General features: G+C 45.4%; 1 protein-coding gene across 2 annotated transcripts; it reads left to right on the forward strand.

Moving 5' to 3' along the window:
- Nucleotides 1-666: 666 nt before the first annotated feature.
- On the forward strand, nucleotides 667-14,810 carry LOC122177788 (probable inactive 1-aminocyclopropane-1-carboxylate synthase-like protein 2). 2 transcript variants are annotated; one of them, XM_042867507.1, is made up of 16 exons: nucleotides 668-1,703; nucleotides 2,904-3,514; nucleotides 4,599-4,658; nucleotides 5,507-5,518; nucleotides 6,911-6,981; nucleotides 7,479-7,548; nucleotides 8,585-8,651; nucleotides 9,017-9,114; nucleotides 9,665-9,742; nucleotides 10,648-10,748; nucleotides 11,432-11,521; nucleotides 12,436-12,481; nucleotides 12,627-12,768; nucleotides 13,322-13,464; nucleotides 13,846-13,999; nucleotides 14,216-14,810. In XM_042867507.1, exons 1-16 carry the CDS (start codon nucleotides 818-820, stop codon nucleotides 14,461-14,463), a joined length of 2,877 nt encoding a protein of 958 aa, XP_042723441.1. In that variant the 5' UTR covers nucleotides 668-817; the 3' UTR covers nucleotides 14,464-14,810. The 2 variants fall into 2 exon arrangements, with proteins under 2 accessions (XP_042723451.1, XP_042723441.1); XM_042867517.1 differs by lacking the exon at nucleotides 5,507-5,518 and having other exon boundaries at nucleotides 667-1,703.
- Nucleotides 14,811-17,884: the final 3,074 nt, after the last annotated feature.

A 17,884-nucleotide genomic window follows, 5' to 3' on the forward strand; every position in this document is an offset into this window, starting at 1 on the left:
AGCAAAACGGGCCGCTCCGTACAACCCCATAGGGGCCGGGCCGAGCCGAGCCGAGCCGTGCCTGGCACGGCCGGGCGGGGCCACAGGGGCGGGGCGGCGGGCGGGATTGGGAGAGCGGGCACCTCCCCGGGGCGGGGCGGATCTGGCACGGCACGGCTTGGCACGGCCCGACCCAGCGCAGCCCCTACCGGCCGGGTAGGGCCGGGCCGAGCCGAGCCGAGCCGAGCCAAGCCGAGGGAGGAAGGCGGGGGTCGTGGAAAAGGCTCCGTGCCGCTGCGCTCAGCCCGGCGCGGCTCGGGAACACAGCGAGAGACTGGCACGGACTAAAGTTATCCCGGAATAAGGCTGCACGCATGTGCTGTCACCCCGGATGTGAACATGCTGGCCCGGCTCCCCACTAGCTCGCTCCGCCCGGCTGTAGCGGATGGGCCGAGCCGAGCCGTGCCGAGCCGTGCCGAGCCGAGCCGAGCCGTGCCGAGCCGAGCCGTGCCGAGCCGAGCCGTGCCGAGCCGAGCCGTGCCGTGCCGAGCCGAGCCGTGCCGAGCCGAGCCGTGCCGTGCCGAGCCGTGCCGAGCCGTGCCGAGCCGTGCCGAGCCGAGCCGTGCCGAGCCGAGCCGAGCCAAGCCGAGGGAGGAAGGCGGGGGTCGTGGAAAAGGCTCCGTGCCGCTGCGCTCAGCCCGGCGCGGCTCGGGAACACGGCGAGAGACTGGCACGGACTAAAGTTATCCCGGAATAAGGCTGCACGCATGTGCTGTCACCCCGGATGTGAACATGCCGGCCCGGCTCCCCACTAGCTCGCTCCGCCCGGCTGTAGCGGATGGGCCGAGCCGTGCCGAGCCGTGCCGAGCCGAGCCGAGCCGTGCCAAGCGCGGTGGCGGCGGCCGTACGTGGCCACCGAAGGGCCAGGACGGGCAGGAACCGTGAGAGAAAGGGTGCGAGAGGCTCTTCCGGCCAACGGGCAGCCCCGAGGAGTCGGGCAGCGACCCCCGGCACGGCCCGGCACGGCCCCTCTCGGCCCGGGGCGCCGAGAGCCGGGGGGAAGGGCGAGCCCGCGGCCCCGGGAGGGATGGATTTTCGAGGGAAGAAGTACGAGCGCGGCAGCAACTGGTCGGACCCCGAGGTGGTGGAGCTGCTCCAGCTGTGGGCGGACGAGTCGGTGCAGCTGGAGCTGGAGAGCTGCCTGCGCAACCAGCACGTCTTCAACCGCATCGCCGAGGTGCTCCGTGAGAAGGGCATCCACCGCACCGGGGACCAGTGCCGCGAGAAGATCAAGAAGATGAAGCTGGAGTACCGGCGCATCAAGGACAACAGTAAGGCCCCGCGGGGCGGCCGCACCTGGAAGTTCTACGACGTGATGGACCGAGTGCTCAACAACCGACCAGCGCTGGCCTACGGGCCCATGGGCGGCGGTGTGATGGCCAGCCAGGTGCTGCCAGGCGGCATGGTGGATGGCTACCACCACCAGTTCGCTGCCCCTGTCCTGCCCTTTGGGCACTCCCAGCACCCCGAACTGATGGAGATCAAATGCGAGGAGGTGAATTCTGACGAGCACTGCCTGAGCCCAGAGCCCCCAGCAGCCATTTCTTACCAGCAGGGTTGCCCTGAAGAGCACGAGATGGAGAGAGCCTTCCTGGAAAGGGCCCAGAATGACTCTCCCATCTCCAGGGTGGAGATCCCCATTGAAACCAGTGTTTCACCTTCAGGTAGGGATAGACTTCTGCATTCCAGCATAGGGTTGCTGCCTTGTTTCCCAGAAAGAGAGGGTTTTGTTCTGGTGCACAGAGAGATGTGGTTTTTTTTCACTGATCCTTGTTTTTCGTGCCCCAAAAAGCTTTAAAGTAGAATGCTGATAACAACATTAATTGTCTTTTGGCAGTTCCTGACATGTGTCTTGGCGCAGGTAAATAAAATCTAAAATTACTGCTCTAGGCTAAATACTGCATATGAACTCCAGAGGACTGGAGCATCTACTCTGAGCTGGGATAGGCATTTGTGCTAGATCTCTCTGTGTAATGCAGACAGTACATGTGTTATTCAAAAAAAAGAAAAAAAAAAAAAGAAAAATTATAAGCTTTTTGGTATTGACTGAATGCGACATGGGCTGTCTGCAGTCCTCATGCTGAATTGTATCAGGAGACCCTCCTCTTCCATTGCAACTTGTAAACCTGCAGGTGAAACTTCTCTTATGTTCTACTTGAATGTTTTCCGCATCTCATCTTTTAGGATAGTCAGCAACAGAGAATACTTGGGAATAATCATTGCTTGGCTTCCTAATCTGCTAATTAGCACTTGGAAAGAAGACACTTTTGGAAATCACTGGTAGAAACAGCTGTTCTGTTTAGAGGAGATGAGAGCTCTGTGCTGGTAGTACATTTGGCCGTTATTTGGGTGCACAGAAAGATAGACTAGAGATTGTGGTGATTTCCAACCGGTCTAGGATAGGTTGATGGAAGAGTACAGCCTTCTTGGGAAGAAGAGAAGTGATAGTCAGTATGAGGCTCATTTCTGAGATCAGGAAGAGCAGCTACGGTGATCTTAACCAAACTTTGTTTAACGTCCCTTCCAACCCAAGTCATTCTGAGCTATGTCTTCCTCACCATGGCGAGTGCGTGGGTAGCCAAGGGCAGGATCCTTGAATTAACCCCAATAGTGATCACTGGGGTTAATTGAGAAAGCAAGTGAGAGCCAGATCAGTGGCTTGCAGCACAGTGGTGAGCCTGCCATGTGAAGTCAGAGACGGCAAACAAAGTCACAAACTCCAAGATGTACTTGACTGATTTCACTGTTTTCCTAAAGATGCTGCTGTAGTGTGTTCTAGGTCAGGTAGTGGGAAGCAGCAAAGCACATCCACACCATTTAACTTGCCTCGTGTTTCATTTTTTCCCGCTTTCACACAACCACAGGTTTCAGTGAGCCCAGCATGGCCAACTCATCCCGGATGCAGAACACAGTTCCTCGGCCCAGCTTCTCCGCCTTGCACCGCCTGCGGAAGAAGCGGAAAGGCCAGCGCGTGAAGGACCCACTCGACGACCTCCTGCTGAAGACTCTGACGTCACAGCGGGCCATGGAGGAGCGTTTCTTGCAGATGGAGGAGCGGCGGTTCCAGCGGGACCTGGATGTGGAAGAGCGGCGGATGCAGCTGGAGCAGCGGCGCTTTGAGCTGGAGAGGGAGCACGAGTTCCGCATGTTCAACGTTTTCGCCCAGATGCTCAGCATCCTGAAGCGGAGCCACGGCGGCGCATCCCCTTCCCCTGCCGTGCCTCGAGGCCTGGACTTCAGCCAAATGCTGTCGGAACTGACGGGCCGGGTGGGAGGAGGAGACCAGCGGGGGCCGAGGGCCGGAGGGCTGGCCGTGAGCCGGGGTGACATGAGCGGCTTTTGCCCTCCGGAGGGGTTCCGGCGCAGCCCGTATCTCTCCGCTCGCGGTAACGTCGCCAACATCTTCCGGGGCTCTGACGACGAGGGGTACAAAGCGTACCACGCTGACAAGTATGATGAAGACACGAACCCCAACGTGAGTGTGTCTCTTAACTACCGCTCGGCACTTTTTCTGCCCGTTGCAGCTCCGCTGCTCGGTACGCAGCTCCTCGCACACCCCCTGGCGGCACAGAGGCTGAATGTTAACGTTCGGTACTGAATGAGTAACGAATAGAGTGAATGGAAATCGTGATTTATCTGGGGATTACTTTTAAACAGATCCAGCATTCCATCCTGAACAACTTGAAAATGTCAAGATGTTTTATTCTGACCCCTAACTGCAGTCATGGTGTGTGGGGGGGAGGAGGTGCAAACTAGATTAAGATCCAAAAGCACAGTAATTATTTGATAAGAGATGTGTTATAAGGCACAAGCTGTTAGCTCTTCTACTAACTTCTACTAACGATGTGAAAAGTAGATAAACACCTAAATTTGGACTCGACTTTTAGTAGAACCATTCATGTCCGATTGTTTAATCTTCATTTTATGTACATTTTTAGTTTGTTTATCCAGCTTCTTCCAGTGTTGAGCATGTGCTGGTTTACTGGAGTTCTTCAGCACCCAATGCCATATTAAATAAGCAGAGCCAGACCCTGGCCCTGCAATCGCAGAATTGCCTCTCCAGAGGGGAAAACTTAATGTTTTAACCACTCTTCATGTCTGTGTGCTATGTGACATTTGAAAGAGTGAGTGGAGTGGAACAGGACTGATAAACAACTAAATTTAGGTGAAGAAATGTTTCAAAAACATTTCTTTAAACCACTGCAGAAGCATAAACCTCAGTTTTCTCAGAACTGTTTCACATGTATTTGCAGGTAGATGCACACTGATGAGTGAATTCAAGAATAAGTTAAACATTCTGTAAAGAAGAATGAACTGTTAGTACTTACCCATTTGTAGAAAGCTTATTGCCTGAGAGCTGGAGTGTCTGAGATAAGTCTGTGAGCACACACCTGCATATATACCTCTCTAATTATATTCTATTTCATGAACTGTGCTGTGACTTTTCCTTGGTAGGCTTTCTGGGGGCAATTGAGTGGAATGATAGCTAAGATGGTGTACATACACGTTGATTTTGTGTGTGTGTGTGTCCATAAATGACACGCTATTTCTTTTTCTAGGGTATAATTAATTTTGGCACCAGTGAGAATAAGCTCTGCTTTGACCTGATGTCCAAACGGGTAAGTCCTGTTCCTAAGAGGAATACCAAATATAGTATGTGGTTCCTCCTCGGTGTCTTTCCTAGGGTTATTGCTGCTATTGAGGTTTCTCTGATAAAATTTTTCCTCATGAATTTCTTACTATTGAAAGCCACTTCTGAATCCAGCTATTTGTACACTTATTGATGTTGTTTTCCCAGGAGAACAGAAACAGGGAGTTTTCTGTTCCCTTTCATTGCGTTTCCCTGGAGGGGTGTACTTGGCTCATTGAGATATTTAAGACAGTACTTAAATGAAGATAGGGTGCATTTCATTTTCTCCTACTGACAGTATTTTATTTAATACGGAGATAACTACTTCAGACTCTGCTGAATTTCAAGAATCTTCACAGCTTGGGACAGAGGACGTTGATTCTGTCCATTGTGAAGGTACACAATTTGAGCACCCAGTTCGCAACTCAGCTAAGGTTTGAGAGAATGGCAGCAGCAAATGTGATATCTCATGATATCTCTTGAAATTGTACTGGGGAGCTGCTACTTGGACGCTTTGTTCAGTTCCATGAAACAAATGGCATAACTCATTAAGGAAAAAGGCAAAAGACAACAACAGAGCTGTGCCTTCCCGGGGTGTTTCTTGATTTTTCATTAAGATTATTACTCAGATTCAGCCCCCTGGATGGGAAGGCTGCCCTTTTCCTTGCTGCAGCTGCCTGAGGGGGGGAAGGTAGCCGAGTGTCTGACAGTTGGTCTCTGCAGTTTGAAACTCACTGTTACTCCCATTCCACCAATTCCCACCCTCAAAATGTTCCTTTTATTCCTTCCCCCCACACCACTGACTTGGGGATGCTACCCCACCGCTCGGCCTTCCAGCTAAAGGAACAGGTAAGGCAGAGCTGCTGCCTGGTGGCTGTGCTCTCAGAAGGTGCCCTATGGGCTGCGTAGATTGTGTCTTCCTTCCTTCACCATCCTTTCCCTAAACTAACACAGTGTCTGCAGCAAGTAGTGCAGAGGGAGACAGTAGCAAGTCTTGTCTTCATTAGCCTTGTTGTGGAAATGAGCTGTAGCATGCTGGCAAGAAGTTACTGCTTCCAGTTTCTTCATCACAGCCCAGAGTTACAGAAAGGGTTCACTGAGTGCAGCATCAGCTGAGATTGTAAGAAGAAATAATTTGTTGCTCTTGGGGACAGTAAGTACTCAGTTTCCACAGAGTAAAGTAATGTATTTGATTTCTGCCTTCAACTTTTGGCCCTTAAATTGGCTAGCAGTCTGTGGTATGAGATCTCAGATAATCTTCATTTTGATCCCATCTGGCCCATCTGGTTTCTTAGTCCTTAGGCAATTATCCTTAAGGGTTCTCCTCTTCATTACTGCACGGACATTTTTGGCCAAGTCTGCTGATAGTTTTGTGTTGCATTATCTAGATAAGTTTAGGAGGGAGGTCTAAGGAGAAGTAGTTCTGTGCTACACAGGTATCAAGAACATCTGCAGGTGAATGAAAGAACTTTAATCTCATATGTCAGGTTGCAGTTCTGCGTGGGATGGGATGAGGACAGTGTCTTTGAACACTAGAGCTTAGCACAAGTTATTAAACACTGATACAGAATGCTGTGGATTTGTTATTACGTGGTAGACTTTTGCACTGCATGTTAAATATCCCTCCCCTTTTGCACTGTCACTTACTTGTCATGTCCTTTTAGTATTAACTCACAGCCTTGGTAGTTATCAAATATTTGCAAGGTACATTGTACATAACATTTGTCTGTTCCCTTTTTGTTCACATAAAATGTCCTCTTCTCTATTCCCTGATCATGACTGCGTTTTCTCTTGCAACTTCATAGAACTGGATTATGTGAAACCCTGAAAATTACAATCCTGAAAATGTTTAGATAAAAGCGATGTGCATACTTTATCTAAACATAAATATAAAAAGGGGCTGTGGAGCTTTCACACAGTTTGGGTGATTCTGACTTTAAGAACAAAATGAACTATTTGGCATCCTTTCTGTAGATCTCTGCGCAGTGAAGTTCTGGCTACAATAATTTGGCAGAAGCCCCCACTTCCTATAAGCTGAAGTTATCACTGGTCAGCTTGCTGTTCTTGGCCCCTCCGAGCTGCCTTAATTCTGATGGCCAGTGGCTTTCTCAGTCCAGTTTTAAGGCTTTGAAGTGTTGTGTGTGCATGTCCATACAGAAATGTGCCTGCCCCTGGGTTCTGTCTCTCTCTGTTTCCGAAATTGGTGACTGTGCTTTTAATGTGTCTTCCTGTTGCTCACAGCTGACACAGACCGATATGAACCTCATGGAGCCGCTGCTGCTTCAGTATCCTGACTGGAAGGGACACATGTTGTAAGTCCTCTCATTTCTGTAATGCTTCTCTGTTTGAGTACCTGCCTGAAAACAGAATGGATGAGTATGAACTGCTTCTCTTACATAGTAGTTAAAACTTCTTCCAGGTCATAGAATCATATTTTTATTTTCAAAACAGTAATTGGTCATCCAACTTAAAATCCTTTGAAAATCCAGTTTAAAATCATTTTATGTAAGAGAAGATGCTAATTTTCTATACATTAACAGATGAGCTAACTCAGGAAAGTTCCTTGAAGCCCTGTTAACATCGAGGACTTTAATCCTTCAGTTCTCTTTAGTGCTCTTCAGAAATGTCTGTGCAGCCATAGCCATTGTCTGTGATGCCTTTGCCATGTGTAGCAGTCACATCTGTGACATGGGCTGTCTGCATCAGACTTTAATGTGCCCTGGCTTTATTTTCCTGAGATGTGGACCTGGGGAAGCCCAGCCTCTTGGAGAATAAGCTGAATCAATATTTGCTTTTGTGTCTTTCTCAGTTTACGGGAGGAAGTGGCTCGATTTTTGACCTATTACTGCAAGGCTCCTGCACCTCTTAAGGCAGAAAATGTGGGTAACCCACTTTCCGTTGGTGTATATTCTAATGTATTGCCATTTGTTATCAAACAATTTCATTTTATTTTTTAAACAAATGATTTTGTAGAATGAAGCCTTTTATCATGTAAATGAGATTGGATCATAGCCATGTTAGTTGCTTTTGATGCACACATCAGCCAAAACATTTCAGTTCTACTGCGTATTTGCCTTATTCTTTGCTTCTATGTGCCAGCTCCTCATTCCATTGCTCCCAGTGAGGCTTTGTGTTTTTATCTCCCCGTTCAGCTCTGGGACCTTTTGCGTTCATGTCCCTCAGCCTTGACAAAGAGTGCCCATTGTTTCTGATGACTTTACTTTCATACTATTCTGCTGTTGCATCTCAGGGCAAAATCTGTCATTGAGCCAATGGTAGTTTCACCTGGCAAGAACAGATATTTTCAGAACTTGTGATGGTGTTATAAGGAAGGTGTCAACACCTGAGTCTTTGCAGGACTTTCTGATTTGGGAGGGGTGCGGGCTGGGCTTTGTGCATGCATGAGTCCTGCTTTTGCTGGGTGCTAAAGGCAGCAGGATCCAGTACTATTGCTGCTCTTCTGGCTGCAGTAACTCAGCAGAAACTGTTGTCTCACATGAACTGAAGTCATCACTGATCAGTTTGCTGATCATTGCCTCTCCAAGGCAGCAGATTCTACCTGACGCTTGGATTGAAACTCCTGGGGCCTCTGTGCATCAGTCTTCTAGAAACAGGAGACAAACTTGCTTCTCTATGCTTCTGTTTATGCTATTGCACAGATTTGGCAGGAGGTAGGAGCTGCTATTATCACAAAGAGAAAATAACACATAATAAAAAGGCAATGGGACAAAGTATCATGAAACAGAGTCCAGGATTAATGTTGTTTCTGATAGAAGTGAGATGTCAGCAGGAAAGTTCTGGGAACATCCATGCTAGAGGATTAGGGAGAAAATATATTTAGTTGGTTTTGTGAGAAATTTTGCGGTGGTGTTTCTATGGACATACTTATCACTAGCCTCTCCCTTTCTTCTCTAGGTGATTGTTCTGAACGGTTGTGGCTCTTTGTTTTCTGCATTAGCTACAGTCCTGTGTGATCCAGGGGGTAAGTGGTTTGCTGGAAAATATCTTTAATGCTTTTTTTTTTGTTATTGTTGCTCGGAAATTAATGTGTTACTTAGTTTAAATACTGTTTTGTGGAGGTGAAGTAGTGTGGAATTAGCACTGATCTACTGAAATGTAGACTACGCTTATGCTTACTTGGAATACTGAGGGTGGGTATACAGTGTCCCAGTTTTTGCAGAAGACTGTAGAATTGATATAGAAAGAAATTGGAGAAAAGAACAGTAACATTAAAATATTTGCAAAATGCATAACTGTAAGAAAGCTTTTCATGCTCAACTGAAGTCCGTTAGAGGAGAAGGAAGGACAGCAATCTGTTGCTAACAAGTTTTGTTGTCTTGGTTCCAGAAGCTGTTCTGATTGCTACTCCTTTTTATGGTGGCATCACCCAGAGCGTCTTCCTGTATGGCAACGTCAAGCTGGTGTATGCCTATTTGGACAGCAAGGTAAGAGTTGAGGAACGGGAATAGCGACCTCCGCAGTTAAAAAACAATTGGCACAGGAAAGTGCCAAGCTCTGGGGACTCAAAACAAGGCCAGGCAGCAGCCTGTGGTTTCATTTATGGTTGGGGAACTGGACACATTGTTTTCAAGAAACTTGTTGAAGGCCGTACATCTAGTTTCCAGTCTTGTCCTTTTCTTGTGTCTTGTCCCTATAAATATCTAATAATGACTCCTGGTGGGGAAAAATGACCATTTTGGTGTCAGACATATGTATTGTCCTATAGGAGATGGTCTGTCCCAGAGGTGTAAGAACGCATGGCTGTCTAACATTGCTTTAGTCATTAAGGATTCCCAGAGAATTCTCTGAATGTGACCAGTCTATGGTGAAAATGTCTTTGATTTTGTGTATTTATTCTCTCTGTAGTATAAAAGGATAAAGGGATGGATGCCAGTCATTATTGTTGGGCTTTTATTTTGTTTTGTGTGAAATGACTCAAGTCAGATTGTTGAAATAACTTGGCCTTTTTAATTTTATCTTTGTGGTGTGTTTCAGATTACTGGAACAAGCACTCGGCCTTTCCAGCTTACTGTGGAAAAACTGGAAAAGGCCTTGCAGGATGCCCAGGCAGAGGTGAGCATAGATGAGCTTCACCTTACTGGTCAAGGCTACAGTATGTTTGAGATGGCTGGTCTCAGATGTGACCTGAAGAGCAAAACATTTTCAAAACCTAGCACCTGGCTTTCTCATGGTCCTTATAGACCTGAAGTCAGGCTGCTTGCAAATCCTGCCTGCTCTTGTGGAAGAATATTCAGCAGCACTTCCTGGAGGAATCCCACTGTATCATGCATACCTGGGCATGCACTAAAATGTAGGGTCTTTGCAGGGTTTTTTCTTCAGGAGTGCCAGCTGGGTTACCCAAAATGGGCTTTTCTACTCAGCAGTGCAGATTTATCCGCTAAGAACAGCACGAATTGCAGGAGGTAGTGAGGGGCAAATCTAGAAGGTAAATTCAGATGTGTGCTACCTATCTGAATATTTAGTCTGTAAGTTTTGAGATTATCCTAAACTCCGTGTATGTTTAGCTTCATCTTTAGATCATTAGCAGCTCTGACTCCAGCCACTTGTGCTCTATCTATGAGCAATTCACATCCATGTACCTCAAATTGCTATTTTTCTTGCCTTATTAATGGGCAATCTTCAGTAATCTGCTACTTAACAATGCTGATACAGATCAGAGAGAATTCTCTTTTATGCTGAGAATATGAGAAGGCACATTCTCATATGATTGCAGACTCACCATTTTCAAACTCACAGATTCATTCTATAATATTTTCCTCAGTTCATTTTGCGAGTGCCATCATTATAAAAATGTCATTTGTGGCTTCAACTTTTTCATACAAATGTCACTTTTGAGGTGAAATGTCATAGTAGAGGCTGAAGGGGAGTCTTGCGATATGCTCACTGCGCCTTGGAGAGACTGAAAGTTTATCCCATGGTGAATGCTCTCTTCCTGTCGTGTTGTTTGTGTTCTGCAGGGTGTAACTGTAAGGGCCTTAATTCTTCTGAATCCCCAGAATCCCCTTGGGGACGTCTACTCCTTGTCAGAGCTATGGGATTACCTGGAATTTGCTAAAAGGTATGCCAGTTTGGAAGGCTGAGATAACCAGAGGCAGAGATGGCTTTCAGAGCCTGGTGGTCTACTTGCTGTACCTTAATCTATCTGTGAATATCTTCTCAGTCAGGCAAGAAAAAAAAACACCTGTTCTCCTCACATAGAGAGGAGAGTGGGCTGGTGGGGAGAAGGGAGTGCAGACCATCCAGTGGGCTGGAGGGACAAGGCGACTTGCATCAAGGAATACTAGCAGTTTTACTGACAGTCCTAGCAAATGCTGCGGTGCTATTTGGTAGGAAACTGACTTTCTTTCCTCACGTTTTCTCTGTATGTGCAGAGAATAAGAAATAGTTGAATATGGCTGCCCATCTTCACCACTGGATGCTCTCTGCAATTTGGCCAATTCTGAATGGACAACAACACAATGTAGTTTAGAGGGGTCGTACATATAGGAGTTAATTTTCACAAGTACATTGGAAATGACTGAAATTTTATCCCATTATACAGTTGCAGTGGGTGACAATTATCTGGATATATCTCCAATCAGTTCAGTGTACATAGTTCAATATAATAGACCTTCTGAGTTGTGAAAAAATACTCTGTGTTGCAGAATTTGATGTATAAAGGTAGCCTTTGCAGGGTTCTGAATTTCTCTTTGCTTCTCAGCCAGAGAATTCTTTTCTAACTTCCATTTTGTCCTTTTGCAGACACGAATTGCATGTGATAGTAGATGAGATCTACATGCTGTCAGTTTTTGATGAATCAGCCACGTTTCACAGTGTCCTGGGCATGGACAGGTAAAACCAGCTCCTACTTCCCTGGCCATCTTCCAGTGACAATTCAACATGATGCCTTGCTGAGAACTTGTGACTGGAAGTTAAGTCGTGAGCTAGCAAATTCTGAATCTGCCTTATATATCGTGGGCTTCTTTTTGTGTTTTTTATTTTCATAATTTCCGAATGGCAAATGCGTTTTTTTCAAGTGCAGGGAAAATTCTAGCAAGAAAAAGGTGGGTTAATTTTCTGTTATGGTACGTTTTGGTTTGTTGTTTTTTTTTTGTGTGTGTGTGTGCTTTCGTATTCACTTGTGACAGTCCCCAAAAAATTGGAAATGGATGTTTCATTCCTTGAAAGTGAGGCTTTTTCTCTCCTACCCCAGTATTGCTACGTCTTTCTCTTATTTCTGTTGATGACTGTAAAGACTTTCTGTTGCTGTTTACATTCTGTTTTCGTACAGTAGTGACTGATCACAGTGTTATTAGAGGTTTGAGAATGGGTTTTATTAGGTATTAATGATGATTCTTGTGTGTCCCTTCCAACTCGGGATATTCTGTGACTATGAATATCCTTCTTCAAGGTATTATTGTTTGAAAGAAAGAAAATTACTTCAAAATCTTAGAAAATGTATCAATTTTTAGTATTACATTTGCAAACTCTGTATGTGCAGGAAATCTGCGCAAAAAATACAGTGCTTAACGTGAGTATTTGAAGTACTTACATCTGAAATACTTAAAAATGGTGTCTAAAATTAGTTCCTGGGAGTTCCTTGCTTCTAAGGACAGGTTGGATTTGGATTTTCCCTGCTTGATTGATGATCTGTGCTCCACTGCCGCTGTGTAATGCTGCCTCTCTATTTTTGCAATGCTGCACTGGTGATCCAAAACTTCAGCACCCATGACACTAATTGCCCATCTGCATCCTTCTACATACAGATTGCCTGATCCACAGAGGACTCACGTGATGTGGGGAATAAGTAAGGTGAGTGCCAGTTGCTGCTGTGCTTTGGCTTTCTTACTGCTGTCCTCAGGCTCCTTGGGTTATAAGGAAGAAAATAGTGTTGGTAGGAACCCATTCCTACTTGAACTTCCTGTTCAGTACAGTAGTTTCTATGTGTCTTCTGCAGGATTTTGCTGTCTCTGGGATTCGTTTTGGTACTTTGTATACAGAGAACCAAGATGTTGCTAATGCAGTGGCTTCTTTGTGTTATTTCCATGGGGTCTGTGGACCAGTCCAGCACAAAGTTGCACAGCTACTTAGGGACAGAGGTGAGTTGGTAGCTAATGTAGGATCCTCATGCCGTCCTGTTATCTCAGTACTTCAGGAGATTCAGTCCCTTTACTTTCCCAATGCTGTCTTATTTGTGTGCTCAGCAGCCGTCCATTATCCTGAAGCTGCCTCTGTAAGCTGTGGCTGGCAGTTCAACAACAGAGGAACTCTCAGCAGAGTTCTTCATCAGCAGATATGGAAGAGCAGCTCTGAAGAAGTGTGATAGCTATATGTGTAAAAGCAGCAGATGTTGTACAGAGCAGGGAACTCAACCTTCTATGAAGAGGGAAACGGGAGGGGACTTTGTAGCTTTGTCCTGGTCTTGGGGTGCTAGTGCTCCAGCCATGAGCGCAGCAGAGTGGTAAAGAAGATACGTACATGCATGAAACTGCTACAGAATTCTTGTCTCCATTTCTGCTTTTTGAGCAAACAGAAAAGGAGTTGTAAAAGGTTGAAATGTAAAAAGGCCCTTTTGTTTCAGAAACCTTAGTCAATTTGTGGTTGTTATCCTTAGTCACTTTGTGATTAATTTTTTTTTAATCTCCTGGCTAGAATGGATCAACCAGGTATACCTGAGAGCCAACCATGCCCGCCTGAAAGCTGCCCATACGTATGTGACAGATGAGCTGAAGACACTTGGGGTTCCTTTCCTCAACCGTAATGCAGGCTTCTTTGTCTGGATTGATTTCCGAAAGGTTGGTCTGTTAGGAAAGGAGGCTTCTCCTGGGTTGAGGGCAGCCTCATGGTGCAGCTTTGTCCAGGGGAAAGTTCAATATTGTGATAAGCTTTTTGTTAAAGCCCCATCTGTTGTCTGATGAGCAGAGGGACGGGTGGCCTGGTATTTCTGTGCATGCTTTTCCTTTTTTTCTGCCTGTACATTTCCCTCCTTGCAGGAATCTTACTGCTCTCAAGCCACTCTCCTTTCCATTTCTTCCTTTTTATCACAACTGCTGTATTTCAGAGGTAAAAGGTGTTTCCCTGGCCTCTGCAGACCTCATGGGAATCACAGATGATGAGGGTCTCTGTGAATTAGCCTATAGGTGACTAACCTCTGGCCCTTCTGGTGACTCTCCTAGTACCTTAGGACAGGAACATTTGAGGAGGAGATGCTGCTCTGGAGGCGTTTTCTTGATAACAAGGTCCTCCTGTCGTGTGGCAAAGCCTTTGAGTGCAGTGAACCTGGATGGTTCCGCATCATCTTTGCTGACAAGACCCACCGGCTACAGCTGGGTGAGTGATGCTTTCTTTTGTTTTTCCTTCCGCTAGAGAATCTGCAGCACCATTTCCTCCTCTCCTTAGTCCTAAACTACCCTATAATTATTATCCTCTTGTCTTTCCATTTTTTCTCCCTTCAATTCTCCAAATTTTTCTGGATCTGATAGAAATTTGGAGACCCTTGTATCTTAGACTTACCCACTAATGTTTCCCTTCCTTTTACCATTGCAGGTATGCAGCGGATCCGCAAGGTTTTGGAAGAACGAGAGCAGGAGATATTGTCTGAGGAAAAGGAGCAGCCTTGTCAGTCAGATCAGGATGGCAAAGCCCATAGCACAGATGAAGTCATTTTCGTATCCCGCCACCAGGAATCTTCCTGTGCTGGTAGTTCCAATCTCAGTGACCTTATGGGCCTCCTGCAGCAGCAGATGCGTTCATCTGATTGGCTACAGAAAAACACAGCAGAACAGCTTGCATAGAAAAAGCCAGAGATGTACAGCATGTTCAACAAACTCATGGGAAAGCAGTAGGGGCCAGTGTACCTTTAGGCATGTTCTTGAGCACTAATGGCCCTGGGCCCCTAACAGCAGCTCAGCATTGACTTCCAGCAAATAATATATTTTCTGTATAGCAAGAAAATCACTTTGTAAAACCCCTCCTCTACCCCACTTGATGTCTCTGATTTGTATTATATAGGTGATTTCCTTGGATTGGGGTGAGGGTAGGGAATGATGGGGGTTTTGTTCACCTGCTGCCCCTCATCCTGCTGCATCACTGTATTTTGTATTTCATTTCTAATGAATATGCTCTTAACTCTCTTATAAGGTCCTGTGGTGTTGTGGTGTCGTTTTTTTTACACTTCTCTTTTCACTCTTTCTGGGAAAGTGGAGGTTTGAGATTGAGATTAAAATGTGTAAGGTTTCCATTTTCCTTACTGACATTCAGAAATAATTATTTCAGTGCCAGAGTATGGTTGCTTTCACAAAGAGATGTTTTTGGGAGATAAAATGTCAGTTCTAAGGCAGCCTCAGCTATGGGTAAATAAGCTTGTGTACCTGGCCATCTCCGTGGAAGAGGCTCTTAGAACATGATCATTTAGTTTGAATTCTGTAAAGCTTTTTCATTTTGAGTTGGTTTCCATTCTATTCTCAGGTCAGACAGTCTCTAACCCCCTTGGCTGGTAAAATGCCTGTTTTTGTTTTTGTCCTTCACTTTGTATAAATAAAAAGAGCCCATTGGCTTCTTAGCCCACTATGTCCACAAAAGAACTAAGAGTGGAGAGATGATGGAAAGACAATATTCTCTCTGCAGCCTCTCAACTCCTGAGATCATCCCTTCTGGTTACCAGTGAGATTATTCACAGGACACTATTGAGAATGTTCCTTATACCTCTGTGTTAGATGTACCTACTTATTGCCCACAGGCTTTCAAGGTGGCATCTCCCACTGTTACCTGAACTGCTAAGTCTGTCATTTGGCAAAGTAGCCTTCTTGACTAAACTATATTCTCTGGTCTCCTGTCCTTCCTCTGTTTTCCATTCTGAAGGACGCTGTATGATGATGACAAAGAACTTTTGTTGGAAAGCTTCTTGCTCAGATGCAGAAATGTTTAGTTTCTTGAGTATTACTTTTATTGATATCTTAAAGGAAGTTTTTTTTCTGCATACTTATTAATTTAGAGTTAAAGGAAATGGTCCATAAAAGGTGAATGGAAGCGCATGACTCCTCCTGTGACTTGGCAGTACCAAGTTATATCTTGGTAGCATTATGGAGCCTGAATATAATGAGTTAGAGAGGTGAAAGACAAAATTCAGAGTAAAAATAATTCAAGTTATTCTTTGGTCCAGTCTTCAAGGAAAAGAGCTTTCCTTTTACAATTATTTTATGAGATAGTGTGTCAGTGATCAACTATTCTATGGTTCTGTTGATTTTGTTCTTGGGCTTTGTAGGTTTGGGCAGAAAGACACGTAACAAGTGACAAAAGCATGTGTCTGTATCGTAATTTGAATTACCACAGCATAGGTAGCAAATAAGTGCTGCAGCTGCACTTTGGTAATGTGTCTATGGGGAAAGTGAGGGGCTGAGGAGCAAGCAGTGCTGTGGGTAGAGGGACTGCTCCATCTCCAACAACAGTGAGGGGAGGCAAGGGTAGTGGAGAGATGGAATCATCGTATTTGCTTAGTAGTTTGTTACATTTCCATGTAAAATGGTTCTAAGCACACTCTGAGGTTATTATCATTTATTTTGCATTTGCACTTGACTGTCCACAGAGAAAGATATAGCACATAGCAGCTGTCCTTACACGAGTGGGAGGTGAGATGTGCAGCCAAAATGCAAATGGACTTACTGACTTGCCCCCTTCCTTATTTATCCCATGGAGGATCTGAGCAACAAAAACGTTCGGAGAAAGCTCTTGAAATGACAAAGGCAGACTGTACGGCCATTTGCTGAAACTGCATTTTAGAGGACTCTTAGGACAAATTCAATCTATTAATTGCCCCCTCCTTTCTTTTCATTAGACTTTCCACTCATCCCAATGGTTGGAGTATATTGCTATCCAGCATTCACTTAGGTGTAGAATTTTACTGTTCAGAAAGTGGATTTTTTGTACTGTCCATGTGGAAAAGACTAGTAAAACACACCTCTCTGCAGTGCAGAGGCTGCAATACATTTTCAAGATTCTCACAGCTATCATACTGCAGTGCAAAGCCACTTCTATCTGAGCTTATGGCAACTAAAATTAGCAGGGGAGATGAATATTTTGTTGCTTGGACTGTTTTTCATGTTTTTTTTTCAGCTTGAACTCCCTGCTGGGTAAAGTTAGCTTGATAATGGAAACTCGGAATATAACTGGAAATGAGGGTAGAGAAATGTGGCATTAGGAGCCTACTGCTGGAGTAGGTTTCAGTCATCCCAATGGCTGGCTGCTGCTTGCTACCTGAATGCCCTGCCAGGATGGCTGCTGCTCCAGGGAGCTGCAGCAGGGCTCCTCTGAGCAAGAGCTCCTTGGTCACTGTTTCCTTCCCCCTGCTGCCTCCCCGCAAGATATGTGCTGTGCACGCTATTGCTCCTTAGCATCAGTAACAGTTTTTGGTTTCTTTTCTGCATGGCAGAAGTAAATAAATAAATAAATACATACAGAAATGAGTAAGGTCTGAATGCCCCCTGCGTTTCTTTTTCCAGCAATAGGCAAACAGAGCAGTATCTGAAATGATAAAGCTGCTCAGAGCTACATTAAAATAAATAAATAAAGCAACATTTAATATAAAATATGCAAGGCCATCAAGTTGAGTATAACACATTAAGATGAGTATAAGCCTTCATGTTTATATCCACTGTAATTCTAATAAGTGATAAAATTGCCTTTGCTTATAATTTCTGTTTTCCTGTTTTCACTCATTTGAGCAGAGAAAGGATGCTAGATGGTTTCTGGCCTTTGCCAGGAGCAGTTCCAGCCTCTCAGCCCCCCTCCCAGCACATTTATCCCACGGAGATGTTTAGAATTTTCCAGCTAGAGGAGGTAATTTCCTGCACAGTACACCTTTCTGCCATTGGCAGGATTATATTTCATCAGAAAGATAGTGAAAAAAACCTTCTTCATGGAGTAAGCTGTGTGAATCCCTCCCCAGCCATACCTGCATCTGAAGTATTGAGCATGCAAACAAATCCAGCTGCTTTTATACATGCAGCCATTTTAGTGGGAGAGACTCCCATAAGAGAGGATTGGTTTGGATTTTTTCCGGAGGCAATTCAGGCCACACTGTGAAGCACAAGGTAGCTTACGAGGATATGTACCAAAACACACGTATCCTGTTGGAGAAGCTCGGAGGAGCAAGGTGTGCTCATTCTTCATTCCAATTAATTCTGTGCAGCTTACATAAAACCAGCAACTGGCCAGCGA

This window comes from Lagopus leucura, unplaced genomic scaffold (genome assembly GCF_019238085.1).
Source record: "Lagopus leucura isolate 7727_CA_CO unplaced genomic scaffold, USGS_WTPT01 Super-Scaffold_1, whole genome shotgun sequence".
Taxonomy (NCBI): domain Eukaryota; kingdom Metazoa; phylum Chordata; class Aves; order Galliformes; family Phasianidae; genus Lagopus; species Lagopus leucura.